The sequence below is a fragment of the Ascaphus truei genome, chromosome 1, assembly GCF_040206685.1.
Source record: "Ascaphus truei isolate aAscTru1 chromosome 1, aAscTru1.hap1, whole genome shotgun sequence".
NCBI lineage: Eukaryota > Metazoa > Chordata > Amphibia > Anura > Ascaphidae > Ascaphus > Ascaphus truei.
Window position 1 is genome coordinate 182,159,701 of NC_134483.1, and position 26,079 is coordinate 182,185,779.

Genomic DNA, 26,079 nt, shown 5'->3' on the forward strand with positions numbered 1-26,079 from the left:
TAATTATATTCTGTGGGAGCGCCCAATGAATCCCTTTGTTGTTTGTCTAAATAAGTCAGATGAGTCACATCTCCGGTCTTAACCATTAACAAACTGAAAAGAGGATGCATTGATTGTTTGTGTTTATTTTATGTATTATGTCATTATCTTTTCCCTTCTAATTTGAAGTATTCATTTAGTAATGCATTTTTGAGTTCAATGCTCAGTTCTCTTATATTCTCTCATTGGCAGTATACATCTCTATTTCTATGATATTATCTTACTCAAGATTAATTGTTTTCAGCCTTGAACATTTTGCACTGGTTTGGTTTTCAGTAAGATATATTATAGCTTAAAGTGCTTTTTTACATCCACTTCAATACTGGAGGTGCCTGACGACGAAAGCAATAAGTTGTGGGCTCCTGCTCAGCGAATTAGGTCAATATACGCTAGCAGCTGTTCTCAAAAAGATATGGGGCCATATTTACTAAGCAGTGCTACTTCACAGGACATCGTCCAGAGCTGGAAGACATCTCGTGTCCCATTCAAGTTTAGTAAATATGACCTATAATGCTTGGAGTAATATGTAATGCTGTCATGAATATAATGATGATTTAACTGGAGGATATTTACAAACCAAAATGAGATTCATAATATGTACTGTATTATGATATGATAGATCTGTGCTATTTTGTACATTAGTGTTGTGCTACAAGGCTGGCAAATCTTTATTCTGAATAACTGTGTTCAAATGTACAATACACAAAAAGAATGAGGGGAGCACTATTCAGTTGTGCAAATAAGTGCCACTATAAGTGCTAGTTAAAGTGCAATTTATAGTGCTGATAATGTGCAAAATACATTCAGTGCAAAAAATGTTTTCTTCCTCCAGTAATCATATTAAAGAAAGAAAGAAGAAGAAGAAGGATCCAATAGTATAGTTTGGATAGTCAAACTATACTATTGGATCTTTTTTTCTTCTTTCAACATTTAAAAATGTTGAAGTGGTAAAAGGAAAATTTATTTTGAAATGTTTTATTTTGTAAATGAAAAGCAGTAGTATACAGCACCCTCTTGCAAAATGCAATCATGCATCCCCCTAGTTATTTTGTTTAATGCACCAAAAAATCAGTTTTGTGAAACCCTTTCAAATATTTCATTTTTTGAAATTGAATTGAATTGAATTGTTTGCAGTTTCCTTAGCAAGTGAGAACTATTCATTAGCAAAAAATGTTTCCCAAACAGATTATAGGGGACTACAGTACACCATTAAGGAGATATGTGGGCATACAGTATAACATTTAATGCCATGCCTGTGTTTATTTATATTCCAATACATTGAATATGTAGTGAAAAATGTATCAAGCTCCTGTGAGGTTCTACTAGTTCAGTGGTTTCAAACCTTTTTTTGGTTAAGAATCCTATAATTATATTGTAAAATTCTGCTTAACCCCAACCCTCTCTAATAGCGCGTCTGAGATCAGATGCATTGTAAGGAACCCCAAACCTTTCTAATAGCGCGTCTGAGATCAGATGCATTGTAAGGAACCCCAACCCTCTCTAATAGCGCGTCTGAGATCAGATGCATTGTAAGGAACCCCAACCCTCTCTAATAGCGCATCTGAGATCAGATACATTGTAAGGAACCCCAACCCTCTCTAATAGCGCATCTGAGATCAGATGCATTGTAAGGAACCCCAACCCTCTCTAATAGCGTGGGTAGCCAAGCTTCATTACCTCTGTGCCAGGTAGGGAAGAGGGCGGAACGACTGTGGCTGCTGCAGGGGAGTTGGAGGGGCAACCGGGTCGCCGGAGCTCTTCGGCGGGAAGTGCCAAACAAGCGCAGAAACCACTTGCGCATGCATAGAGAGTGGCGAAGTTGCAGCCATCTTAGCGCTCAGCTCATGCTCAGAAGAGAGCCAATAGTGGCGGCCATTACAGAAATGCTACACAGGGGAACCAGCATGCTCTGGGAGAGGGCTGCATGTGACGCGCAGCAACCAATCGGGCTGCAGAGGCAGGAATAGTGCCAATTAGATACTTTTGGTGCCCTTTGACCTCACAAGTTAGTTGGAACCAGACACAGAAGGGGAGGTAGGGTCAGGGTGTCAGTGACTCCAAAACTAGGCCCAGATTGCCCCCTTAGGTCCCAGTTAGGCCCCATCTCAAGTATAGCTTGTGGTTGCTTCAGGTAAGGCACTAGATAGGGACGCTTCCCCATTTACTGCATAGTGTCAGGGACACAGTGAAGACGCCACGCGGTGGCTCATGGCCTGTTGTCCGGGACCACAGGCCACCTACATTTATAGACTGTCAAAGGTGAGACCCTCCAGTGGGAGTTCACCCCCCACAGAGGCGGTCGCCTTTGCGGACGACAACGTCGCTGGATCAGCGTATACCTGTATTTTATTCGGCAGCACCCAGGTACCGGAGTACCCGGGCAGGTACCTCACCTAAGTGCACCAACAGTTCACGGGTAGCACTTTTGGGTGGTCCGGACATTGGGAAAGGGCATCAGGGTATTGGTGCGAAGCACCCTTTGTACTTTGTGGGACATTCACTTGGTGTATTGGGGGTTGTATATGTTATATACTGTGTGGTACAGGCTGCCGATATATATATATATATGTACATATATATATGTTCAGTAAAACCCGTTATTATATACCTGAGTGTGTGTTTACTGTTAGTATTGGTTCCTGTGAGAGGATCATCCCACTGCGCTGTGATCCCTTGCAGGTGGAAGCACTGCACCAAGGCGACCAAGCGACACCCCAGGCCTTCTGGTAGCCAAGCAAGTAACAGCAGTACTGGTGATTCCTTTAGTATGGGGAAAAGGGGCTACACGTGTCTGAGATCAGATGCATTGTAAGGAACCCCAACCCTCTCTAATAGTGTGTCTGAGCTCAGATGCATTGTAAGGAACCGCAAACCTCTCTAATAGTGTGTCTGAGCTCAGATGCATTGTAAGGAACCCCAACCCTCTCTAATAGTGTGTCTGAGCTCAGATGCATTGTAAGGAACCGCAAACCTCTCTAAGTCCGTGGCCTGGGTGAGCGTGCGCTCGCGACCGTGTGCGTGACATAACGTGCGCATTTAGCTGCAGTGATTTGTGGCCTGGGTAGATGCGATGAGGAGGCTGGAGACGTGGCCATGACGTCACGGAGCTGGTTCGCCCTCGTTGGACGAACCGCTCACGTGACCCAGCCGTCGTGCCGCAGAATCACATGTATTTGATTCTTTGCGCACCACGCGCCCCATCGCGCTGGTGCATGCGCACACACACGTGCGCGGTCTATAGCCGTGATCATTGTCTTAAGGCATTTTGATCATGTGCGCGGTTGTTTGCATAGTCACGCTCACCCTGGCCGCAGCCTAATAGCGCGTCTGAGATCAGATGCATTGTAAAGTCTTCTGTATTTGGTACCATTTTTAAATGACCTAAAAGTGCAGGGAACCCCGACGTACCTAGGAACCCCTGTTGAAAAACACTGTAATAGACGCACATTAAACTTTTTTTTTCTTCTCTTTGTTAGGCAAGGTTTTTTACTCCAAGAAAAAAAGGGACATACCAGTCCAAAGGACAATAAAAAAAATGGCGAAAAAGGAGAAAAAATAAGTCTGGTTCAGATCTTTAGATCTAGATAAAATGATAGGCGTGTACTATGTCATGCCAAGGGTATATTCTTCAGACATTAATGCTACAGTATTGTACCATAGTCTTCTGGCTAATACCAGGCCAAACATGCAGAAATCAAATTTATCAAAGCAAAAATCCCATTGATTTCACTGGGATTCCCTTTCAGGTTTTTTTCAGCACTCTTGCTCTGGTTTTGAAACTGGGAGACTTTGCTACATATCCCCATAACAGTGTTAATGAACCTGAGAACCACCCCCGAAAAAATAACTCTTTTGTTCTTCAGGGAAAATAAGTCAGTGCAGATCTAGAAATGTAAGTATTCTTGATACATATTGCTTTTTATTTATTCATTAGTTTTGTGGTCATGTGTCTCCGCTTTGTTAGGCTGGTTTAAGAAGCTCTTAGGAGAATATCTTAATAACTCTCTAAACCACAAAACCAAGCACATAATGAAAATGTGAATATGTCAGTTAGTGAGATGCTTATTATTGTGTAAAAGTGCCCCTCATTCATATTCAGAATGTTTAAGATGTGGTTATATTTATAACATAGGAAAAAATCTGACCTTATTGTCGGTGTGGTTTTGTGTTAACTTTCTTGTCACAATCACAATAACGTATTAGAGCGAGTTAAGCTTTATTGAACAGATTATATAAACATAGCAGGCAATAGTATCAATAAATAAAGATTGTGAGATAGACATGAATATGTATATTGAGTGGAGCAGGCTTTTAGGGATATTAATATGACTTAGTAGATGTTTCCCTTCATGTCATCTTTAAATATTGCTTTGAGATGTTATAGAAAGGAGGCACCATACTTACCGAAAGCAATATTTTACTATACATCTTAATTATGACATTACAGCTAACATTTTGCTGGACCATACATCTTTATTTGTATTACACCTTATGCTTTCAGGGTGCATGTTATGTACAGTTTTATGGTACATATACAATATTTAAAAAATGACTGTGTAACAAACGCCATAGAAGGAAACCCCTTAAAAATCAGTTGATTGATTCTTCTTGATTTCACACAAAGCAAATGGACACGGGAGAAGGAGTGGCTCAGTGAGTAAAGACACTGACTGATACTGAGATTGCTGCAGGGGAGCCTGGTTCAATTCCTGGTGTCAGCTCCTTGTGACCTTGGGCAAGTCACTTTATCTCCCTATGCCTCTGACACCAAAAATATAGATTATAAGCTCTATGGGACAGGGACCTGTGCCTGCAAAATGTCTCTGTAAAGCGCTGCGTACAATTAGCAGCGCTATACAAGAACATAAAATAAAGAAAAACCTGGCGCCAAATTGTCAGTGGAATGTCCTGAACTCCTCAAGGGATCCGCACACTTGCAGTGGAATGTCCTGAACTCCTCAAGGGATCCGCACATTGGCAGTATCACCGGGCAGTCAACCTTTATTACAAGTCATTATTGTACTATCACACTGTGTTTTACACTTTAGCGCTAGTTCATAATTTTTTGTTCACCATTGCTATACAAGAACATGCTATTATTATTATTAGCTGTCACCAGTTATTGATCTGGTATTTCAGCCAGCGGGGCACCGTCTCTAATTCCGAGTGCGGTTTTTCTATATTGACATTATCCACAACCCAGGTACTTGGGGTAAACTATCACCCAATTGTTTATGTATATACATTTTTATTATGCAGTGCAGCCCTGGTTCCATGTTTGGTTCAATTATTTCATATTGACATGTTGTAAAGTTGTACAAAATAATGGGGTTCTTGATCAGCAGGTGCAAATGGTTAGTTTTACCATACAATTGATGCTTCAGGAGTCTTTTTCATCAGTCTTTTTCATCCGCATATAGGTCTAATGTATCAGGCTATTTTTCCCCCTTTGGCCCATGTGCGTGAGCTTGCTGTTTGGGGTTGGCTATAGGAGGTATAAAGGAATTTTATGATGCCCATAATAATAATGGAATGTATCAAGTTCATCCGTCTGTTATATTTTCTTAGAATACAGAACATCTACCACGTCTGATTTTATCCAAGCATCTATGCAAAACAATCTAACTGAATAGAAGACACAGAATTAACACTTTGCTTGTATTTTCTTTCTTTGTTTTGTTGTTGTTGCTGTACAGATGTAGCAGATGGTATTGCACTTGTTTATGCGTGCTTTAAGGAGAAATAAAGCGAGAAATACCACGTGCGCTAAGACGATAATGCATGTGCCACCATTGTTTTCAATGGCGAACCAATATCGTGTGCGTCAAATATCACGCTACCGTTAATTAATCGCATCCCGTTAATGGTGCAATGGCGTCTGCTACATCTGGTTACACTTGTTGGGAGTTTGAAACATAACCCCTAAAATATTTTGGAGAAGGCTCTAGAATTAATTAAAAAAACAAAAAAAACAATCATGATTGTCAATCATTAGTTAATTGGGTACTGAAGTCTTGAGCATGAGTCATATTTAAGTGAGTGGGCAATCTTGGCTAAAAACTGCTCTATGGACTGCTACTGTGGCTATATAGTAGAATAAGCACCTACTGTACGTACGTCAGGCACTGAAAGATTTATAACAGATATCCAGTTTATATTTTGTTGTGCCTCAAATTATTCTTTTGCTGTGACTTGGTGATAATCAGGTTCAGAGATTATGCATTGCTACAGTAAGAAACCTATTAAAAAATACACACTATAGTATATGCTAAAAAGACAATGCTTTCATGTGTTCAAAGCTGTCATTAATTACACGAATATAAAAAAAGCATAGACAAGTTTCAGATGAATAAGAATTAAAGCTCCTCTTAATATTTCATAAAGCACAATGTTTATGATAATTAAGCATCACTTAATGCACTTGCTCTTTAGCTTTGTGTATTGTGGTGAGTAAGATTTCTGACTGCCAGCTGATTTACTGGCATACATACCTTTTAATATGTGTTCATAAATAAAAGAAGTAAATGCAATATTGTTTCATTTCATAATTGGTTTATTGCTCTGTTTAGCAGAAATTGAAAAAAGTGTTTGCTTTCAATGTACTTAATCTAATACTACACGCAGTGGATAGTACAAACTGTGGCCAGGTGGCTCCAGATTATAAAACAGAAGATCATTGTGATCCAGTTTTCCTCTGGAAAATAAGGAATACTGAAAAGTAGAACATAAATTACTTCTCTTGCTCCTAATATGGACTATATGGTTTATTGTGTCACCATTGGGATGTGTATTTTTGTTAGGATGCTTAAGACACATATTAGAGTAATGTGTCCCGTTATTCATCATTCTGGTCATTTTCTGGGGACAGGTATCATGCATGATATTATTAAATATTCAATAAATAACCAGACAGATAATTGTGTAAGGTAATTTGGAAGTGGAATTATGGATTTGCATGGGGCTTGGAAAGCTGAGCAAATACTTACTTTTAAGAGAACATTAGGATTACACTCTAAGGAGATGTGCACCTGGACAAGTGTCAGAACTGCTCTACTTAGTTCTCTTAGGCCGTTTTGGTATATTTGGTCAGGCTATGTTTTCTCCTGGTCCTCCTAGAATGTAGGGTATTTTGTGTTCCTGTCAGTGACATGCGTTAAGCCATGTGGAAAACTAAACTGAGTTTCAGTTGGAAGGGTCAGGAAATTGAGTTTAATTGAGTTGGAAGGGTCAGTAAAAAAAATTGTAGTCATATTATTAATCATAGTGTTTCTTCTTTCTCTTTAGGAGTGCCTTGCACCCTTTACTGCCAGATAAACCCGGCACATGTTGCAAAGCAATGAGTTGACGTCTGGCAGAAAATGGGTTATATGTATATTACTTGTGTAAATACAACTAAGAAAAAGAACTCAGCTAGTAGCACTCTATTACTCAGAGTGGGTAGATTGAAGTAATTAAAAATACTTTATTAATATTGATTAAAATAAATGGGTGCACACAAAACAAAACATAGGTGACTGTATATGCCAGTCATTCCCTGCTATCTCCTGGGGTTAATTGAGTGGTAAATGCTAGTGTTTGTTAGCATGTAGCCACAAATGGGATATTACCTATTAACAGAGATTGCAGACATAACCCACCGTATAACAATGTATACATAGGTGTATTGGCACTCTATCTTTCCCCCATTGCGATCCCCTGAAGTGTGAAATCCTAATGAGGTTTGTATGTTGTGGGGCAAAACCTCACCCATTTTTGGCATCCAGATTATTTTTAAGATACTGATTCTACCTATTTTGGCAGGGTATATTACCAGAGCGTATACCACAACATACAAACCTCATTAGGATTTCACCCTGGCATTCAGCTGGACAGAGGTTACCATTCCCCTCCCCCATTCCTCACCTGTATACTATTACTTGTGTAACCCTCCTTGACCGCCTCCAATGGAGTTTATATTGAGTTGGATATTTACATGGCTGTGCTCAGTGTCTGATACCTGTTCAGGGTGCTGTGCGTGGATATGCAGATAGAATAATAATGGTGCCAGGAACCTTTATAGTACAAACAAGAGCTTAATTCACAGTCATTAATAAAGCTTGCCATATAACAAACAGACTTCATAACAGACATTAACTGGTGTCAAACAATATGGTCACTCTGTGCTTCTTCCCCTGGTAGCTCTCACTATTACACTGGAGAGGCACTTATACTTATTTCCCTTAGAATTGGTCAGACTGGCAATCTCCAGCATAGCTACAATAGTGCCATATTTCAGGTGGATCCTGGTTGGGGGACACACTATTCTCTGGGATCACAATTCCGTATCGGGAGTTTAATTAGGACGTTCCTGCGGGGCCAATCTGATTATGCTCCGGAGCTCCTACTCTGAGAACTCCCTGCTGAGCACATGCTTCCTCCTCTTCTGGCCAGAGAACAATCTTGGGCCATTACTATGGAGTCTAACATATAGGGCATAACTTAACTGAAAACAATAAATGGTGAAAGAACATCCGTAACACATATAACTATACACACAAAGCTATTTTAAGGACTCACAGTGAGGCTTCCATCTGAACCGTGAGGAAGCTGTTTCTAGAACAACGAGGATTTAATATACCCTACTATCTCCCTATAGTGACATAACTAGTCACAACAATTACAAAGAAGGGGGTATCCCTTTTGCACAGTCATCCTACATCACAGGATGGGGAGGAGAGTAACTGGAGTGATCTCACACAGTTAACCCATTAGAGTGTTAACCCCTTATATTAACTAATAGTCTCCAAAGGGGGGCTACACTTGCAAAAATAAACGCACAATCTGTTTAAGATTTATTCACACTTCCCAAAATACTTTTCAATTAATGTTATTTCACATTTGATCCCAACTGCCAGAGGGGAGGTGCAAATAGAGTAGGTAAAACTAGACAAATCAGAAAACAGAGCAGAACTTCACAAACATTTGTAAAAGTTTGAAATTTGCAAAAAGGAGTCATTTTTGCCACATTTTCAAAGTCGGACGAGAAATGTACACATCTCTTTTATGTTATGGGAACTTAAACCATGGTGAACAAACACATCTAAATTGTGTGTGACATGAAGTATTTATGCAAGTTCATATTCACTTAATTTTCTTAATTTTTACAAATGTATTTTTAAGAATGTGAACTGAAATTTCTGTAATATGTATGAAATTTGCATTAATTCCATAGATAGCATTATAATATACAGGATTGTTTAAAAAAGAGAGACATTTGTCCAGGTTTATATTAAGATTATTATCATTATTGTGGTTTAAGCATTGCAAGCAGCATAAACTAAAACATTTCTTCTGCACTCAGGGGTACAAACAGATTCAACACACAAAGGGTTAAAAAAAGCATTCCACTGGCTTAGGTGTTACACTAACTCCATAAACTATAATTCCCAGAGAATGATAGTTTACAGCTTTAGTGTAGCACCTATCTAAGGCTGGAATATAGTCTAATTTTAGTGATCGAGGTTGATTGAAGCACTTTAAAATCCAATGACGGTTCTTCATCCTCTATCATTCTACGCCTGGTAAGGGCCTATATTTACTAAGCAGTGCTATGCCATAAGACATCTTCTGGCGTTGGAAGAAACCTTCTGGCCCATTCAAGTTCTTCCAGTAATAGAGGGGCCAAAAGCACTAAATGGTGCTACGCTTTAGCGCACCCTCCCATTTACGTCAATGGCATTTCAGACATGCTAAAGCTTAGCACCCAGTAGTAAAAAGGTGTCTTATGGACTTGCACTGCATAGTAAATATGGGCCTTAGGGTAATTTTGCCATGAAACAGCTTCTGGCACTTGAAGGCATCTTGCAGCCTATTAAAATCCATAGGCTTTAAGGTGCCTTCAAAAGCTGGAAGGTGTCTTATGGCAGAAGTTGCTCAGTAAATATGGGCTTCAATGTTTAGTCAATCCACTTTTTTGAGCTGGTTGAATTTTTCTTGCTGCTATGAGCCCTTATATTTCTTGACAGTTTCCATGCAGAATGAGAGAGGACAGTGTAATTATTCAAAAGCCATTACAATATTGGGAAATAACTGACCATCGACGAGTACCAAGAAATGTTATGATAGGCTCCTTGCCAAGTTGTGTAGATCACAATTTCTGCTATGGTTATTAACTGGGTGCAGTATTTAATAAAGATTTATGGAACATTTTTTTTTTTTTTTACCATTAAATAGCCTCTGGCCTACAATATTTAATAATAAAAAAGATCTTGCTTGAGTGTTTAAATCAAAGATGTGCACATTGTTTTTATTTAATTCTGGTGACACTGTTCCATAGTCTGCTCTAGTTACTTATAATAAAGGTTTGCATTTCCTGCTACTTAGAGCAAGTAATGGAATCCATAGTCACAATCATTACTAATTCAGAGACTATTTATTTAAGGTGTCACCAAGGCAATCTAAGTGTTTGTTAATCGTCTCAAATGTTTATATTGATTAGAGCAATGATAGCCGGATAAAAATAAATAACATTTTACATTTACAAGGATAACTTCATGCAGTGTCTTAAAACTTCTGCGATAGTGGCTGACTGCACCCAAATTAATAAAAACTGGAATTTGTATGTTTTCATGTAAGGGAATAACCATGTGTGTTAAAAGTATATATTTCCATAACCGTACCAAGAAATGAGATACATAGGTTATGCTATGTGCTGTCACTTACAGCTCAGAGTTCTGCATTTCTGTATTATCCAGTTGTCACTTTTTAGAGTGTCATTTAGGACTCTGGAAATTATGGTAAACTACATTGATGAGCTTCCTAGCAGGAGCTTCCTGTGTCATAAATGTAAATTGCACCATGGATGCAGTACTTCCTGTTCTTTGTCTTTTTGAAGCTTTTATAGATCCAATACACTTTTAAAAGATGTTAGAAAAAACAATAAACAATGTTTAAAATAACTACTTCATTTTTTAGTGTGTACATTTCCTTTGGGTTTTCACATGGCCCTACTATTTATTTGTTCCATTAAATTGTAGATTCACAGTAAGATTTTTTTCTCTCATAGGTTGGAGGACACACAATGTTACCAATTCGCTGGATGCCCCCCGAGAGTATCATGTACAGGAAGTTCACAACAGAAAGTGACGTCTGGAGTTTAGGGGTCGTATTATGGGAAATTTTCACCTATGGAAAACAACCTTGGTACCAGCTTTCAAATAATGAGGTTTGTACTTTCACATAGATTTTATACATATGGATATACATCAGTCTAACGTCTTACTAAACATTTCAATAGGACATAGGGCCATATTTACTGAGCAGTGACTGGTCTCTAAGGTGTCTTCTGGCTTTGAAAGTGTCTTATAGAATAGAACTGTTTAGTAAATATGGGCAATATGTTGAGTGCAGTTTTTTCCTTAAAGTCATGTAGATACATAAACCCCAGAGATTGTACAGAATCAAAATTGATTCATTTACCAGTTAGACAGGTAATGTTGAGGAAATATTTATACAAATCTCTCTTGATGTAGCTGAATGTTGTAATAGATTCATTGATCCTGGAGATGCATCAATTGATTGTAAGTTAGGACAGGGGTGCTCAACTCCAATCCTCAAGCCCTCCCAACAGGTCTGGTTTTCAGGAAACCTCTGCTTCAGCACAGGTATCTTGAAAGCCTAATCTGTTGGGGGGGGGGGAGGCTTGAGGACTGGAGTTGAGCAGCCCTGAGTTAGGATACAACAAATATACAAATCTCTTCAAACTCATAGCTCATGCAGTATTTTGTAGTCTTCGTCAACGTTCATTTAAAAAAAGTATTCGTACTATACATTATGCAAGACAGTATAAACCCTCCAGAAAGGGGGATTGTTTTCCAAAGACTTAGGCTATAAGAAAGAGAGATTGATCCTAAAGTATGTCCTAGGGTTCTCTATATAAAAAAGCAGGTTTAGGAGAAAATAAAGTAAAAAATTGTTCTTGATACTCCATATCATTTATAATATATTACTGTTTCCAGCACCATCAAGATTATCCAACCATTTTTCTATTTTGCTTTTGATTTACATTCTTAACTTTACACTTTTTTAGCTGGAAAACATTGAGGTGATGTGAAAACTGTTTCTTCACTAAATATATTAACAGTCATGATGTTTCACTTTTAGGTGATTGAGTGCATCACTCAAGGCCGAGTCTTGCAGCGACCTCGCACTTGCTCGAAGGAAGCCTATGACCTAATGTTGGGTTGCTGGCACAGGGAGCCTCATATGAGGCTAAACATCAAGGAAATACACAGCCTCCTTCAGAACTTGTCCAAGGCGTCTCCTGTATATCTTGATATTCTCGGCTAAGAGTTCAACACGTTACATATATGGTCTTGATGAATGAATGTGGTGAACTGCCGCTGAACTCCATGAAATGTGTTATAACCTCTGGCAGTATTATTGACAAAGATGCTGAGAAGCTTTCAAAGGGCAAGCAACACAAACTTCTCCATCTGTTGACACAGTATTGCATATTTGCCATTAATAAGTTGTATCCTCTTTTCCTTGAGCCTATATCTTCTTTTACCTTCCTACTTCTTCTTTCTTCGGTCTCTCTTTGATTGTCTCTCACTATTCCTCCCTCTCTATGCTTCTGCATTTATGTAACTCAGCATACATAGACAAAGGCCTTCAAACCTTATCTGTTAATCAGCAGGCACGCATGTCTGTCCACCACATCTAACAATGCCTTCTTGTATTCCTGCCTTTGATGTGGATGAAAAAAAGGGAAAAAAATATGACATGAACTTTACGACTTTTGCTGTACATAACTTTAGAGTTTCTATTGACTCTGATTCACTTCTACTTTTTGGTTTTGCGCACTAATGGAAAAAAAAAGTTAAGATTACTTTTTTTCTGGACAAGAAGTGTATGTGATTGCAGGAAAAGGTAAACCAGAATAAATCTGCTGTAGTGCGGAGACATGTTGATGGAGTCACTTTAAACTGTCTAACTAAACAAACTCTGAAGAAACACATCCAACACATATTACTTGGAAAATAATAAAGCTCCCTCCTCTGTGCGTGTCTATTCCTTTATCATCACGTAGCCTATGGTAGAAAGAGATATGTTGCCTGCATACCATACTGTACCTCATGATATTTTTTCTAAATGTTATGCAGTAAAATCAGTTATTGATTCATTCAAGCAAACCTATTGATTTTAAGAGGCTGACATCGTCACCATGTGATGTCGAGTTTATCTACTGTAAAACAAACTCACGCAAACAAAGTGTGCACATGGGTCTGTGTTGGCCACTTTGTGGGCTAAAACCTGCACCATATTTTCTTTCATGATAGCCAGAGAGAATAGGGAAAGCATAGCGTATATTTAACTGATGAAAAGTCAGAAAGGTGTAAGCTGAAGTCTCCAGCATGAATACCGTTCTGATAAAAGATGACTTAAGCAATGACATAACCAGAAGAGCTCTGGAACATTTAAACGGTTGGTATGCTATCCTAATTCCGTTTGTTCACTGATACACATGGGTTGAAGTTCATATTTCTCTATATTAGATGCACAAAGTGGCATCCTTTCTCAAATGTTTGTGATGTTAAACTCGGAGGCAGCGCATGGTTATATTTGTCACCGGTATGATGTATCCAATGCAAAGATACTTAACGTTGTTCCCAAATACACATAAATGGACAACATCAAAACATGTATCCTGGTGGCATTTTACATACATTAGAGTAGAGAGCCGTCCTTTTCCCTTTTTGAGTGGCAGTGAGGCCTGTTGCAATACATTGCAATCCCCTCTGTCCCAATAAGAGTCAGTAAGTTAAGAACATGTAGCGCGGTTTAGCTAATTGCCATGTGTTTTACATAAGCTACATGAAAATTAATCAACAATACTTTTTTTTTTTAATTTTATTTGTGAATGTGAAAATTTATTTTTGGGAACATTGCTGTCTCTTTTAATTTGTCTTAGATATATTATTTATCATAGCATTAATACAATTGTAAGCAGTCACTCGCACTGTCTAATGAATAATGTAAAAAAAAAAAAACTGGTGTGTACATTTTTAATGCTTTTAATGGGATAAAAGGAAAGTTATATATTTCATCGAACACCTTAGGAACTATTAATCACAAGCTAACATTCCTGAGAATTTATTCTGTGAGCTTTTCTTCATAAATAACTTCTGATTAAGTTATTCATGATAGGCGAATGTAAATAAATGCAGTGTATGGAACTGAAACTGGCAACTGTAAAATACATTCGATGCAAAAAAAGAAATACAAATATCTCAATTAGCCTCTGCAATAGAGGTTTTAGCACAGGAATGTGTCTCATTTTTGGGCCTGGAAATGATTGTACACATTTCCATACAATAATATCACATTTGCAAAAGCAAAACAAGTATACACATGTGCAGATGTTAATGTGCTGTTGCTTAGTTACATTTTTTAATCCATTTGGGGGAAATTCTTCGAGCTTTTTTTTTAAATTATTTCACACCCCAACTGGCAGTTAAATGTTCAAACTTGTGCCTATGTATCCTAGAAAGCTCAGTAAAAATGTACGACTCTATGACTCGGTCAGAATATACTGCTAGGATATACTGCTTGGAGATTTGGAATGTAGAACTCTGTGAAAGCTTTTAGAATGTTTAATGTTTATGAGCTAGTAGGGTGTACTAATTCTGCAGTTCTGCACTAAGATAGACTACAAAAGCCGCAGTTACAATCACATTTTAACTTTCGTCTTGACTTTATTTGCAGTCGTTCAGGAAATATGGAAGATTTATAGTAGTAATGTAGGAGCATTCTTACCACTATACAAAGCCGATACAGTTGTAACCTTAAAAAAACTTAATTTCTCTTACTGCCTGCCATCAGAGAGCTATCCTGTCAAAACACACATATGCCTTTTTTGCTAAACATAAATCTGTCTGGAATGAATGTACAACTTTAATAGGTGTGAACAATGTGACCCTAATCCATGGGGAAAAAAAAGTTATTTTGTTTCAGGCTTATTACAGTTTCATAAGCTATACATACTGGGGTATATGAAAGGTCTCTAATGGACCTCATGACAAATGTGAGCATCAACTTTGTGTTGGTTATAGTGCAGTTAGTGGTGGAGTTTCTCTTCAGTACAATAATAAGATGTATCAAAGTTTGCGTCAACTGAGGCTTTTCTTTCTTTTTCATTGTGTCAGTGTCACCAAGTCTGAGGTGTCACGTGTATCAGTGCTCTGGAAGAGATTGGTATCAGACGTAAGAATCTCAAATAAAAAGGGTCCAAACACTTCGTGCTGTCGTGAGGGGATTCAAGGCAGTATTCTCCAAGTGCATCAAGAAGGAAACTTGCATCTTCTTGATACATACGTACTGTATACTGCATCTTATTTCCTCCACTTTTCCTGACACATCTACATGTACATTTCCATAACGTTGACACAGAACTGTGGTATTGTTGTCTAAACTTTCCAAATAGTTACATTTACAAATGTGCAATCGTGCTGCAACTTTTTCATAATTCCTAAAAAAAAAAAACGATTTTCTCTGGCCCCTCTTTAAAGTTGTTTCTTCATTGATTTTGCACTATGATATGATTTCATCTATGTATTTCTGGAAGGGTATGCATATTATAGATGTCTGAATTTCACTGTCATGTATTTCTGGAAGGGTATGCATATTTTGGACATCTGAACTTGCTTTGTTTGTTTAAGGGAATCGTGGCTTCACAATACACAGCAATGACTAATATCTGTTTTCTCTTCAGTTGAAGCAAAAATGAATATTAGCCCTGCTAGCATTATTGTGTGGCCTGATTCAACCAGAAACATGTTACAAATAAAAATAGATTCCAAAAACACTGCTTTGAAAGAATGTATTTTTTCTATCTTTTTTAAAACACTGAAACCGTCATTAAAAGACAACAAAAGGGAATGGGTTCAATGAAAGTATATTTCTCACTATATTCTTTGGATCATTTGCTGCATCATTTCTATTTGAGTAAATATGCACTGTTTTAATATGTTTATTTTAAGAACTGCAATTTGTTTTATCAAACGCTCCACACCTAGATTTGGCACTTGAACATTTTACACAGAATGTACTTACTCTAGTGTCTTTGCTAATGTCCAGGGCCGGTGCAAAGGGGATTCTGCACCCTAGGCAAACCTTCACCCTTGACAACTCTATCTGCCATGATGCCACGTAAAACAGAAACATTGTAATTTATACTTACAGAAATATACTTTTTCTAACGTTTTGCATAGGAAAAGTCAAATATGTACGAGTGACGTGTATATATCGTGCGTTGTTAGACATAATCAAATTTCACCAACTTCCTCCTCCCCAATTTATATAACCAAAGCAAAGCAATCCTGTAATGTGTAACTGTATTTGTGAATATTTTATATGTTGGTAGGATTTGCCCCGGCTCGACACAATACCCTCTCTGCCTCACCCCCACCCTCCCTCTCCCTCCCCATTCTCTCTCACTCCCCATTCTCTCTCACTCCCTTCCCCCCTCATTCTCAGTTCCTCATCCCACCTCAACCTACCTCTCCCTCAACCCCCTCATACTCTCACTCCCTCACCCGTCATCCTCTCCTCTCTCACCCCTCATCCCCTCTCTCTCACCCCCCTCATTCTCTCTCACCCCCATCCTCGCTCACAGCCCCTCATACTCTCTCATCCCCTCATTCTAGCTCTCCCTCAACCCCCTCATCCTCCCTCTCACCCCTTCATCTTCTCTCACCCTTTCTCATCATCTCTCATCCTCCCTCATCATCTCTCATTCCCCCCTCATCCACTCTCTCCCTCAATCGTCCTCTGATCCTCTTTTACCCCCTCATCCTCTCACCCCCCTTCATTCTCTCTCACCCCCTCATCCTCTTTCACCCCACCCTCTCTCAACCCCTCCAGTCTCACCTTCCTCATTCTCTCCACCCCATTATCATTTCTCACCTCCTTCATCCTCTCTCAACCCTTCATGCTCTCACCCCCTTCATCCTATCTTCCCCCTCATCTGCTCTAACACCCCCCCCCTATCCTCTCTCTCAACTCCCTACATCTCTCTCACCCCTCCCGCCCCCAGTTAAAATATCTTACCAGGAGTAGAACGGTGGAGATCCTCCCTGGTGGCAGATACAGGAAGTTGTCACTTACCTCCAAGTTGGACCGCTGGGGTGGGTTCCGCCCTCCTCCATCCTCATGCTGTCTTCAGGCGGCTTTTTCGTAAATTTTCAGCACAATCTCATCTCTGCTGATGAGTTTTGGTTTATTAAAGGATACTTTTGATACCGTTACACAATACATTTAATATATGCGATATATCAGGGATGGCCAAACTCAGGCCTCAAATGTCAGCAACAGTGCAGGCTTTACGGATATCCCTACTTCAGCACAAGAGGCTTAACTAAAATGGCTGAGCTACCTGTGCTGATGCAGGCATTAAAACCTGGCCTGTTAGGGGTTCTTGAGGACTGAATTTAGTCACCCCTGCTATATATTTATAAACAGAGCTAAGTACGTTTAGGGTTATTATTAATACTATGGTAAATATGATTATTAACACCCAAGTGGTTTGCAATACGGGAAAGCTTGAATACTCCTGCATTAGCGTGTGTCAAGTTATTATCAAGCAGCAAAACAATAGAGAACACAGTTCCTGGAATCAGTGCATCAGAGTTGTGAATTGTAATGTGACAATATATATATAAATGTCAGACTTATAAAGTCGTATGCAAGAAGAGTGATTTGCTGCACACCAACAAAGAATTCAGTTCAATACATACGGTTACCGGTGCTCCCTGCTCAGGGAATACCCTCTGGGTAATCCAAAATCAGTAGAAAGAAGATGATTCAGGGCACTGCGGATTTCTTATCAAAAGTATAAATTTATTAGCACCACAACGTTTCGACCTTTCTCAAGTGACTTGCATACCCATAGCCCAAAAAAGTCCGGTATATATAACCCCAAAGTCATGTGAAGAACATAAAGATTATCACCAGTTGTCCCATGCCACTCAGTTTCCAATCTCTCTCTTGCTTCCGCGTTCCATCTGCTGCCTGTGTCCACATGAACATGCTCCAGCATGAGTGACATCATCACGGTCTCCACCGATGATACTGATTGGTCCACCGTCGATCCGGAAGTCTCGCAATAGTTTGTCCTGCCTGGTGTAAACAATCTCAGGGCTGTGCTGGGTATTCGCCCAGTCCCGCTGGTCACTCTTCTCCACTGTGCAGGTGTTGGATTCCTCTGTACCTCGTAGGTCTCACATACGTCATCCAAAGTTTAGTAGGGTGGATAGATAAGAGCAGTCTGCAAAGAAAAGAATGGACAAAATCAGTGGGACCTCCCCATAATTCCTATCATAGTGTCTAGCAAGCCCATAGTGAAAGATAATTATTCCATAATAAAAAAGTTTAAAAATAGAGGGAAAGTCTTGTCACAGTTCTGTAAGCATCAGTTATGAATACTACTTACTGACCTTACTTGTCAGATATGAAAATTGCATGCCAAATGTAAAGGCTGAGGAGAAAATCAGCAGCAGCAACAACCAAACATCCTGTGAATAAAATGCATAATATTACACATTTCTCACTATCTCATCTTTTTGTTAGGAAGCAATTAAATGATATGAAATCATTGAGGCCCCTAGGGAATATTGTGTCCAATGTGTACATCCTGTAGGTTTCTCTTTGTAATAAAATCATATATTTGTCAATACCTGCAGTTGTTATATTTACTTGCTCAATGCCCATCAGTCTAAGTGATGCTACAGTGTGTTTAAATTGCGTCCAATTAAATATTAATGCTGTGTCCTCAGCTTTATGGTTGATTTTACTTATTTGTCGAATAAATCTAGTCTTCAGCATCCGACTAGTCTTACTGACATACAGTATACCAAACCACAGGGACATTTTATTGTGTACACTACATTGGTAGTCGTACACGTGATCCAGCTTTTTATCCCAAATTTTTGAACACTTGTGGTGGTGGCAGAACTCTTTACTAGTATTCAAACTGTTACCTACTCAGCAGTTTAGACATTTGTAGCTCCCTGGTTTCAGGTCACTTAGGAAGTGTGATTCAGTGTAATGCTCTTTTCTATCAGCATGGATGAGACTATCTTTGAGATTCTCACCCCTTTGGTATGCAAACCTGGGGTAATCCCTACAAATTGGACCCAATGCCTCATCTGTCTGTTGCACCCTCCAATGCTTGCAAATACTTTGATTAATAAACCTACTCACAGTAGTAAACCTACTAACAAAGGTAATTTTTTCTGAATCATCCTGTCGCTGATCAGTCTGTTGTGATTTTACAAAAGCCTTTTCTATGTCTGACAATCTGTGACCACGTGAGAGAAATCTCGTTTTAATTTCCTTCAGTGTCTGATCCAGTTTCTCTGGCCTATCTACTATCCTAGCGGCCCTGATTTTCTGAGAAAAAGGTAACATCTCCTTAAGTGACTCAGGGTGGAAACTGGTAGCATGTAACATTGATTTTCTGTATATTGGCTTGCGGATAAAGATCTGTATGTAATAAATGCCCGTCATATGTAATAAGTACATCAACAAAAGACATTTGCGTTTTACTCCAGTTCTTGGTAAAGCAAACTGGTGTGGGACGTTGTTCCAAATACTTGAAGAACCCAACAAGTTCTTCATCCGTGCCCTCCCAGATGAAGAACAGATCATCGATATACCGGCTGTAATAGATCATCTTATTGTGATATGGGGTATTGAAAATGAACCTTTCCTCAAAGTCTGCCATATATAAATTTGCGATGAAGAAAACAGGTGCGCAAATCTCATCAGGACATAGAAGAGAGGAAATGAAGACACCAAATCGTGCAATATTGTCAATTACAACAATGTGATCAATGTTGAAGATTCTATAAAGTTTGCACTCACTTGTTCAACGTGATATAATGGCGTTGTGGTTGTTAGAAGTTACCAACTTTATTTATCCAGATACATGCTCCGGATCAACACCGATATTATTTCATAAGAAAGGAAGGGAAATCCACATACAAAGGAGAAAAAGCAAAATAGTATAATATTGCTTTTAATATTAAAAACACAAAGTATTCCACTTACATAAGTGTCTTTGTGGTAGGCATTCAGACCACCCTGGGTCATATGGATAGATAACACTCCTCACAGCTACAGCGTCTGCTCCACGGCCGTCACAGCATACACTGGGCTGATTGGTGTAGTCTTCCACTCTGAATGTCGCCAACAAAGTTCCACTCTGTAATCCACGACTCCACCCAACGCTCGTTTCTACTTAATAGTCTTCCTCAGGGGATAATTAGGGCTAATCTTCATTTCCTCTCTTCTATGTCCTGATGAGATTTGCGCACCTGTTTTCTTCATCGATTACTGGTTGGATTTGCTCTGAGGAGTGTTATCTATTTATCTCGTGCCTTATTTTTGACAGTTGTTTCCCAAACTCTTCAAATCAAGTACTATTAAGTCTAGGGATGCTTTATTCAATATCTTGCACCAGTTCTCACAAAAGTCAGTGTTCTCATTTCCAATCGTTGGGTGATTTCGGATTCCAAACCCTATAGGAATAAGGCTTTGTTTATAATATTCACTAAGAGTGTTGTCATGCGAGAAAAGTTCAATCTCTTTTCTTTTTAGTTTATCAAGATTCTTTATGTAATATGTTGGCCTATCAGGGCCAAATGCCTCTTCTGGAGTAGATTTAAATAATATGTTGCTGATTTCCTCCTCGCTGAAGGGCTTTATTTCAGCCTTATTGGCAAGAACAAAAGATAAGTTGACAAGCCCTTCCATATATTAAAATTAACCTATTCACCTTAACCAGTGAGCACAACGTAAGTGGGGTGTACCAGGAGAATACAACAGCTTCCACAGGTATATAAAATACACCCAACAATCAATTTACAGAAAAAAAGGTAATGGAACAGAACAAGGGCAAAAGCAAAAAATCTGTACCAATATTACAAACCCAAAAGGGCTTTTTAAAAGGTGCTAGCAAATAGACAGGAAGTCATATGCAAGAAGAGAGAAATGCAGCACACCAACAAATAATTTAGTTCAATACATATGGTTAACAGTGCTCCTGGCTCAGGGAATAAATGTCTTGGTAATCCAAAATCAATAGAAAGAAGATGATTCAGGGCACTGCGGATTTCTTATCAAAAGTATAAATTTATTAGCACAACAACGTTTCCACCATCAGAGTGGCCTTTCTCACGTGACTGGCATACCCATAGCCCAAAAAAGTCAGGTATATACAGTATGTAGCCAGCTCCCCCGGTTCTGCTGCTTTCCTCCTTATCTCCACGGCCACTGGTGTATGTGCAGGGAGGTATAGCTGGCGACGGGCTTGCGGAGGTGGCGGAGGCTTGGGATCTCTGTGAGCCAACAGGTAGTGTCAGCACCAGTAGCCTCTCTACACTAGGGGGAAAGAGGGCTACATACATAACCCCAAAGTCATGTGAAGAACATAAAGATTATCACCAGCTGTCCCACGCCGATCAGTCTCCAATCACTCCCTTGCTTCCACGTTCCATCTGCTGCCTGTGTCCACATGATCATGCTCAGCATGAGTGACGTCATCATGGTCTCCACCGATGATCCTGATTGGTCCACCATCAATCCAGAAGTCTCATGATACAGATGCAGCTGCCATTATTCAAACAAATCATGGCGCCGTTTTCGTGTGCGCTGCTGTACTCCACACGGCATTAACGCGGCCAATCGCCCCAGGCACACGTGTTTATCGTGGTTGCTTTGTTTGAATTTCAATGATTCTGTTTCTCTGTGATCAATGACATGAATGAATTGTATTGTGTACGGCACTGTCCTACTGTGCTGCTGTGTCAATTTCAGTGTTCAACACTGTTTAATACTAAAATGCCATTTTCTGCACTCGGGTCTTAAGGCGGTACGGTTGGAAGTAATCCCGCGCCATGACATGGGTACACCGCGTGAAGTGTTTCAATAATGGCCGCTGCATCTGTAGCTGTGTATACGCTCAGTCCCGCTGCCTGGGAACCGCTGGCCACTCTTCTCCACTGCGCAGGTGTCGGATTCCTCTGTACCCCGCAGGTCCCACAAACTTCATCCAAAGTTTAGTAGGGTGGATATGTGTGTCTTGACACTAGTGTAGATGAGCAGGGGGTCTCCTGAGCTGAACCACATTTGTTTTAGGTCCGGGGAACCCCTGCTTCCCAAGATACAGGCCCCGTTATGGGGTGCTGGTATCCCCATGCAGAATTTAAATGTCCCGATCACGTGATCGGGACATCTCCAAGCAGAGGGATACCGGCACCCCATAACGGGGCCTTTATCTCAGGAAACAGGGGGTCCCGGACCTGAAACACACGCGGGTTCTGCTCAGGAGATCCCCTGCACATCTGCACTATAAATAAAAAAAATATTTAAAAATATTTATTTTGCGCAGAGAGAGGCGGATCTCCTCTCTCTGCTGCAGACAGATCTCGCCAGGGGAGCCCTTCTCGGCAGGCAGACCGTCTCGCTACCAGCAACTCACCATGTTTGCTCAGGTTGCTCTCATAGGTATTCGGGCCTTCCTGCATTCCGTGAGAGCATCTCGGCAAAAACACGACGAGTTCAAACCCCTGCCGATAATTTTTTTCAGAGCTTTCTACATAGGCCCCTAAATCGTTTAAGCGTTGATTTGTGTGTCGGAAGTGACCATCTATTTTTATATGATTTTGTTACTCTTGTTGCTTTTATTTGTAAAACAATACAGTCTATATATATTGTCTACACTGGAGAAATACTTGTCAGATATGTGCAATTATTAAGACATTTTGTTAACATTAAGAAAAAAATATAACTTCCCGAGATAACCTATGTACTAATATTTTTGAGAACGGATGGGTGAAGTTATTTAATGCGAAATACTGATGTAACTTGGTGGGATAAATAAAAAAAAATCAATCCATTGCTTTCCCTCTCCTCACTTGATTTCATTGAAAACAATATTTTGTATTTTAATCAAAAACCCTATCCATTTAACAGTCCAAGTGAAACAGAAAGTTTTAATACTTGATAAAAGATTCAAAACCATTGTTTCTTTTGGCATTTTTTATGCACACAAAGTTGCAAACTCCACAAATACAGCTGGTCGGGTAATAGAAACAAACCCGGATCTTGATATCATCTTTAATATTATCTTTAATATAATATAAACAGGATCTGGCTTGTGAAAGCCCGTACAGCCCCTTAATACTACACTACTACTATAAAAATATATAGTGAAATTGTCAATGTGTTGCATTGAAAGCAATGAATTTACATGCAATTAGTTGACTAATTGTTCTGCTTTTTGATAGTCCACGATATCAGGAGGTAGCATTATCTAGAGAAAAAATAAAGGTGATGGTTATATTAGTTTGTAAAGGAAAAGAAAGCAAACATTTTTGGGACCATTTCTGACTTCTGCGGGAACTCAAACAACCTCCACCCTTTGGAGACTTCAAGCATGAATGACATGCCATGCCACTTAACTAAGCTGTTCTGCCAACCTCCTGGGAAATGAAATGCGATCCACTCAGTTTCTTGATAATAATGGTCTCTGGAAATGTATATTCCTTTTTAATTTTAACCCCTAGGAGGAAATGACCACACACAGGGAATAACCCTCTTGCAAGGCAGTCGCATAAGCACTTAACGCAATAGTTTATGCCCTATATTGCAAGAGCTAAAGACAAGCCCTGAACAATTTGACTTCTCGCCCAAAAAAATGGTGGTAATTTACCCAAATAAAAATGTGGCATGACGCCATGATTCCTTAAAATAAAAATGCACTTTTATTCTATTATTTGACAAGATATTTTGGGAATACATACGTACACAAACCAATTACTTTATTCCATTGCACACACAAAGCTGACAGAAATGAAGTCTTGTGTCCTAGCAACTGAGACAGAAATAAAAAAAAATTGTAGCCTGTGGCTCTGGTTGCCTAGCACTACTGCATAGAAGATGTTTGCGCATTTTACTTGTATTGTCTTTGATTGCCATGTGTATAGCAATAGTTGTAAGAGTGTTTTATTCTACTTCTTATGCATCAAAACGTAAGTTATTGCTTTAACCCATTTGGGGTGACGTGTAGAAGTGTCGCACATGCTCTTTCACACTGTCACCTCATACTGTAGGCATCCGAATTATCATTTGAAATACAAACCTAACCCTGCTCAATGAAACTACACATCAGAATAAATTGCATCCACAGAGATGACCAGTGGCAGTTGTTGGGACTGCTGATGCCTGTATGAGTGGGTGCAATGATAGTAAGCATCTACTGTACAAGGAAGAGAATAGAATGAGCATATCGAAAGTACTTTATCAGCCAGCCTGGCTACAGAATAACGCAGTGGGGACCTTTCTATTCTTGCTGTGTGACTCATAAGTTATATTATGAGGACAGGTTTTCATTTGGTATTAACACTTTGTTTTTAACAAAGCTTTTAAACATTATTTTTTTTGATGTATCAATTTAAGCGCAAATAGTTTGTTTTGACACATCGCTTCATTTTCTGCTTGCGTTTGCGTGTAAGAAATATTTTTGGGGTATTTGACTGCATGCTCATTTACATTTTTGTTCCCAGAATCCCTGGCTGCAGTGAAGGCGTTGTATGCTAGGAGATAATGGTGACAAGCAGGGTTGTAAATGTAGCCCTCTTTCCTACGCTCTAGAGTGACTAATGGTACTGTACACACCTGTTGGCTCAAGGAGATCTGGGCCTCCGCTAGCTGGGAGCCTGGGGTAATAGTTATAGTACTGGCAGCGCCTCCACTTACCCAGGATCCCCAATGAGTAAGATTCCCCTGGGCAAGAACAATAGCAACACACATCAGATAGTAACTGTTTACTACTAAGTATTAATAGAACCTTATCGTTTAGGCAAAGCAATAACACACATATAACACACGATGTATCCTTAACCACTACTTGCAATATAATACCTGTGGCTCGGCCATTCTCCTAAAGAGAAATGTCACTGTCCCGTCACCGTGTGCCCCCACACCGTGTCCATATAGCTAAAGATATGTATATAGGCTCAGTCCTTTGGTCACTCCACCTAGTGTCCCTAAAGAGTGTTCCCTAAGGCGGGATCAGCGCCTGTTGACCGGTGTTGGTGGACTTAGTAAATACCTTCCGGTCACTGGGATGACCGGCAACAACTTCACAAAGGATCAGCCGATCCAGCGCAGTCTCTCACGAGTAGTGAATGATGCACAGCAGCCTGGGCCCAAATGACTGTCACCAACCGCAGCTCCACGACACTGTGTCCCTATCTGTCTATGCAGTAAGGGGCATGTGTCCCTACCAATATAGGGCGTCCCTGCAGCACCACAGGCTATGGTGACTCAGGGAATACACTGGGGCCTGAGGGGGAATCTGCCAACGCAGGTGGGTCACTGACCCCCTGCACACACACTACCTCTCCCCTTGCTCCTCCGGTGCCCTCTGGCTAGCGGGGTCACTCCCCCACGCTTCCCTTTCCTGCCTCTCGCAAATATTGCACTCCTATTTGCTCCCTGGCATCAGGTGACTTTGCTGAGGCTCCTGGGGGTTGTAGTTTACTTGCTGAGCCTCTTCTCATTGGCCACCTGTTCGCACGCTTTGTACTGCGCATGCGCAAACTCTCTCCGCTCTGACAGTCACTCCTGACTATTGCGCAACAACATGGCGGCGCCCTGTGCTACCGGGCCGCTGCGGAACCTCCCAAACACTTCCTTCAGATACACGCTGCAGCAAAGATAAAAGCAACCTGAGACATCCCTACATTCTCCCCCTCGCAGAATCCAATGACCCCGCTTGGGAACGTAACCATACATATTACACATAAAAACTGTATACCTGCGAAATACACCTTATCCAGTATACTCTACATGAGGTTATACATTTCACTGAACATGCCAATCACAGATCTCACTTTATGGCGAGCCCACTGCTGAGCCTCATAATGGGGTGCCCCAAATTGATCGAATGCCATCCTCATTGGAGGTTGACCAGTTCTTCGGCTTCTGCGAAGGTGC

General features: G+C 40.0%; 1 protein-coding gene across 5 annotated transcripts in view; it reads left to right on the forward strand.

The window, feature by feature from the left end:
• Window positions 1-13,079, forward strand: part of NTRK2 (neurotrophic receptor tyrosine kinase 2) — a 290,024-nt gene extending 276,945 nt beyond the window's left edge. For all 5 annotated transcript variants that reach the window (XM_075598957.1, XM_075598964.1, XM_075598969.1 and 2 more), the window contains 2 exons: window positions 11,084-11,242; window positions 12,181-13,079. In XM_075598957.1, the coding sequence (XP_075455072.1) occupies window positions 11,084-11,242; window positions 12,181-12,366 (345 nt within the window). In that variant the 3' untranslated portion in view covers window positions 12,367-13,079. The remainder of the gene's footprint in view (window positions 1-11,083; window positions 11,243-12,180) is intronic.
• The last annotated feature ends 13,000 nt before the right edge of the window (window positions 13,080-26,079 follow it).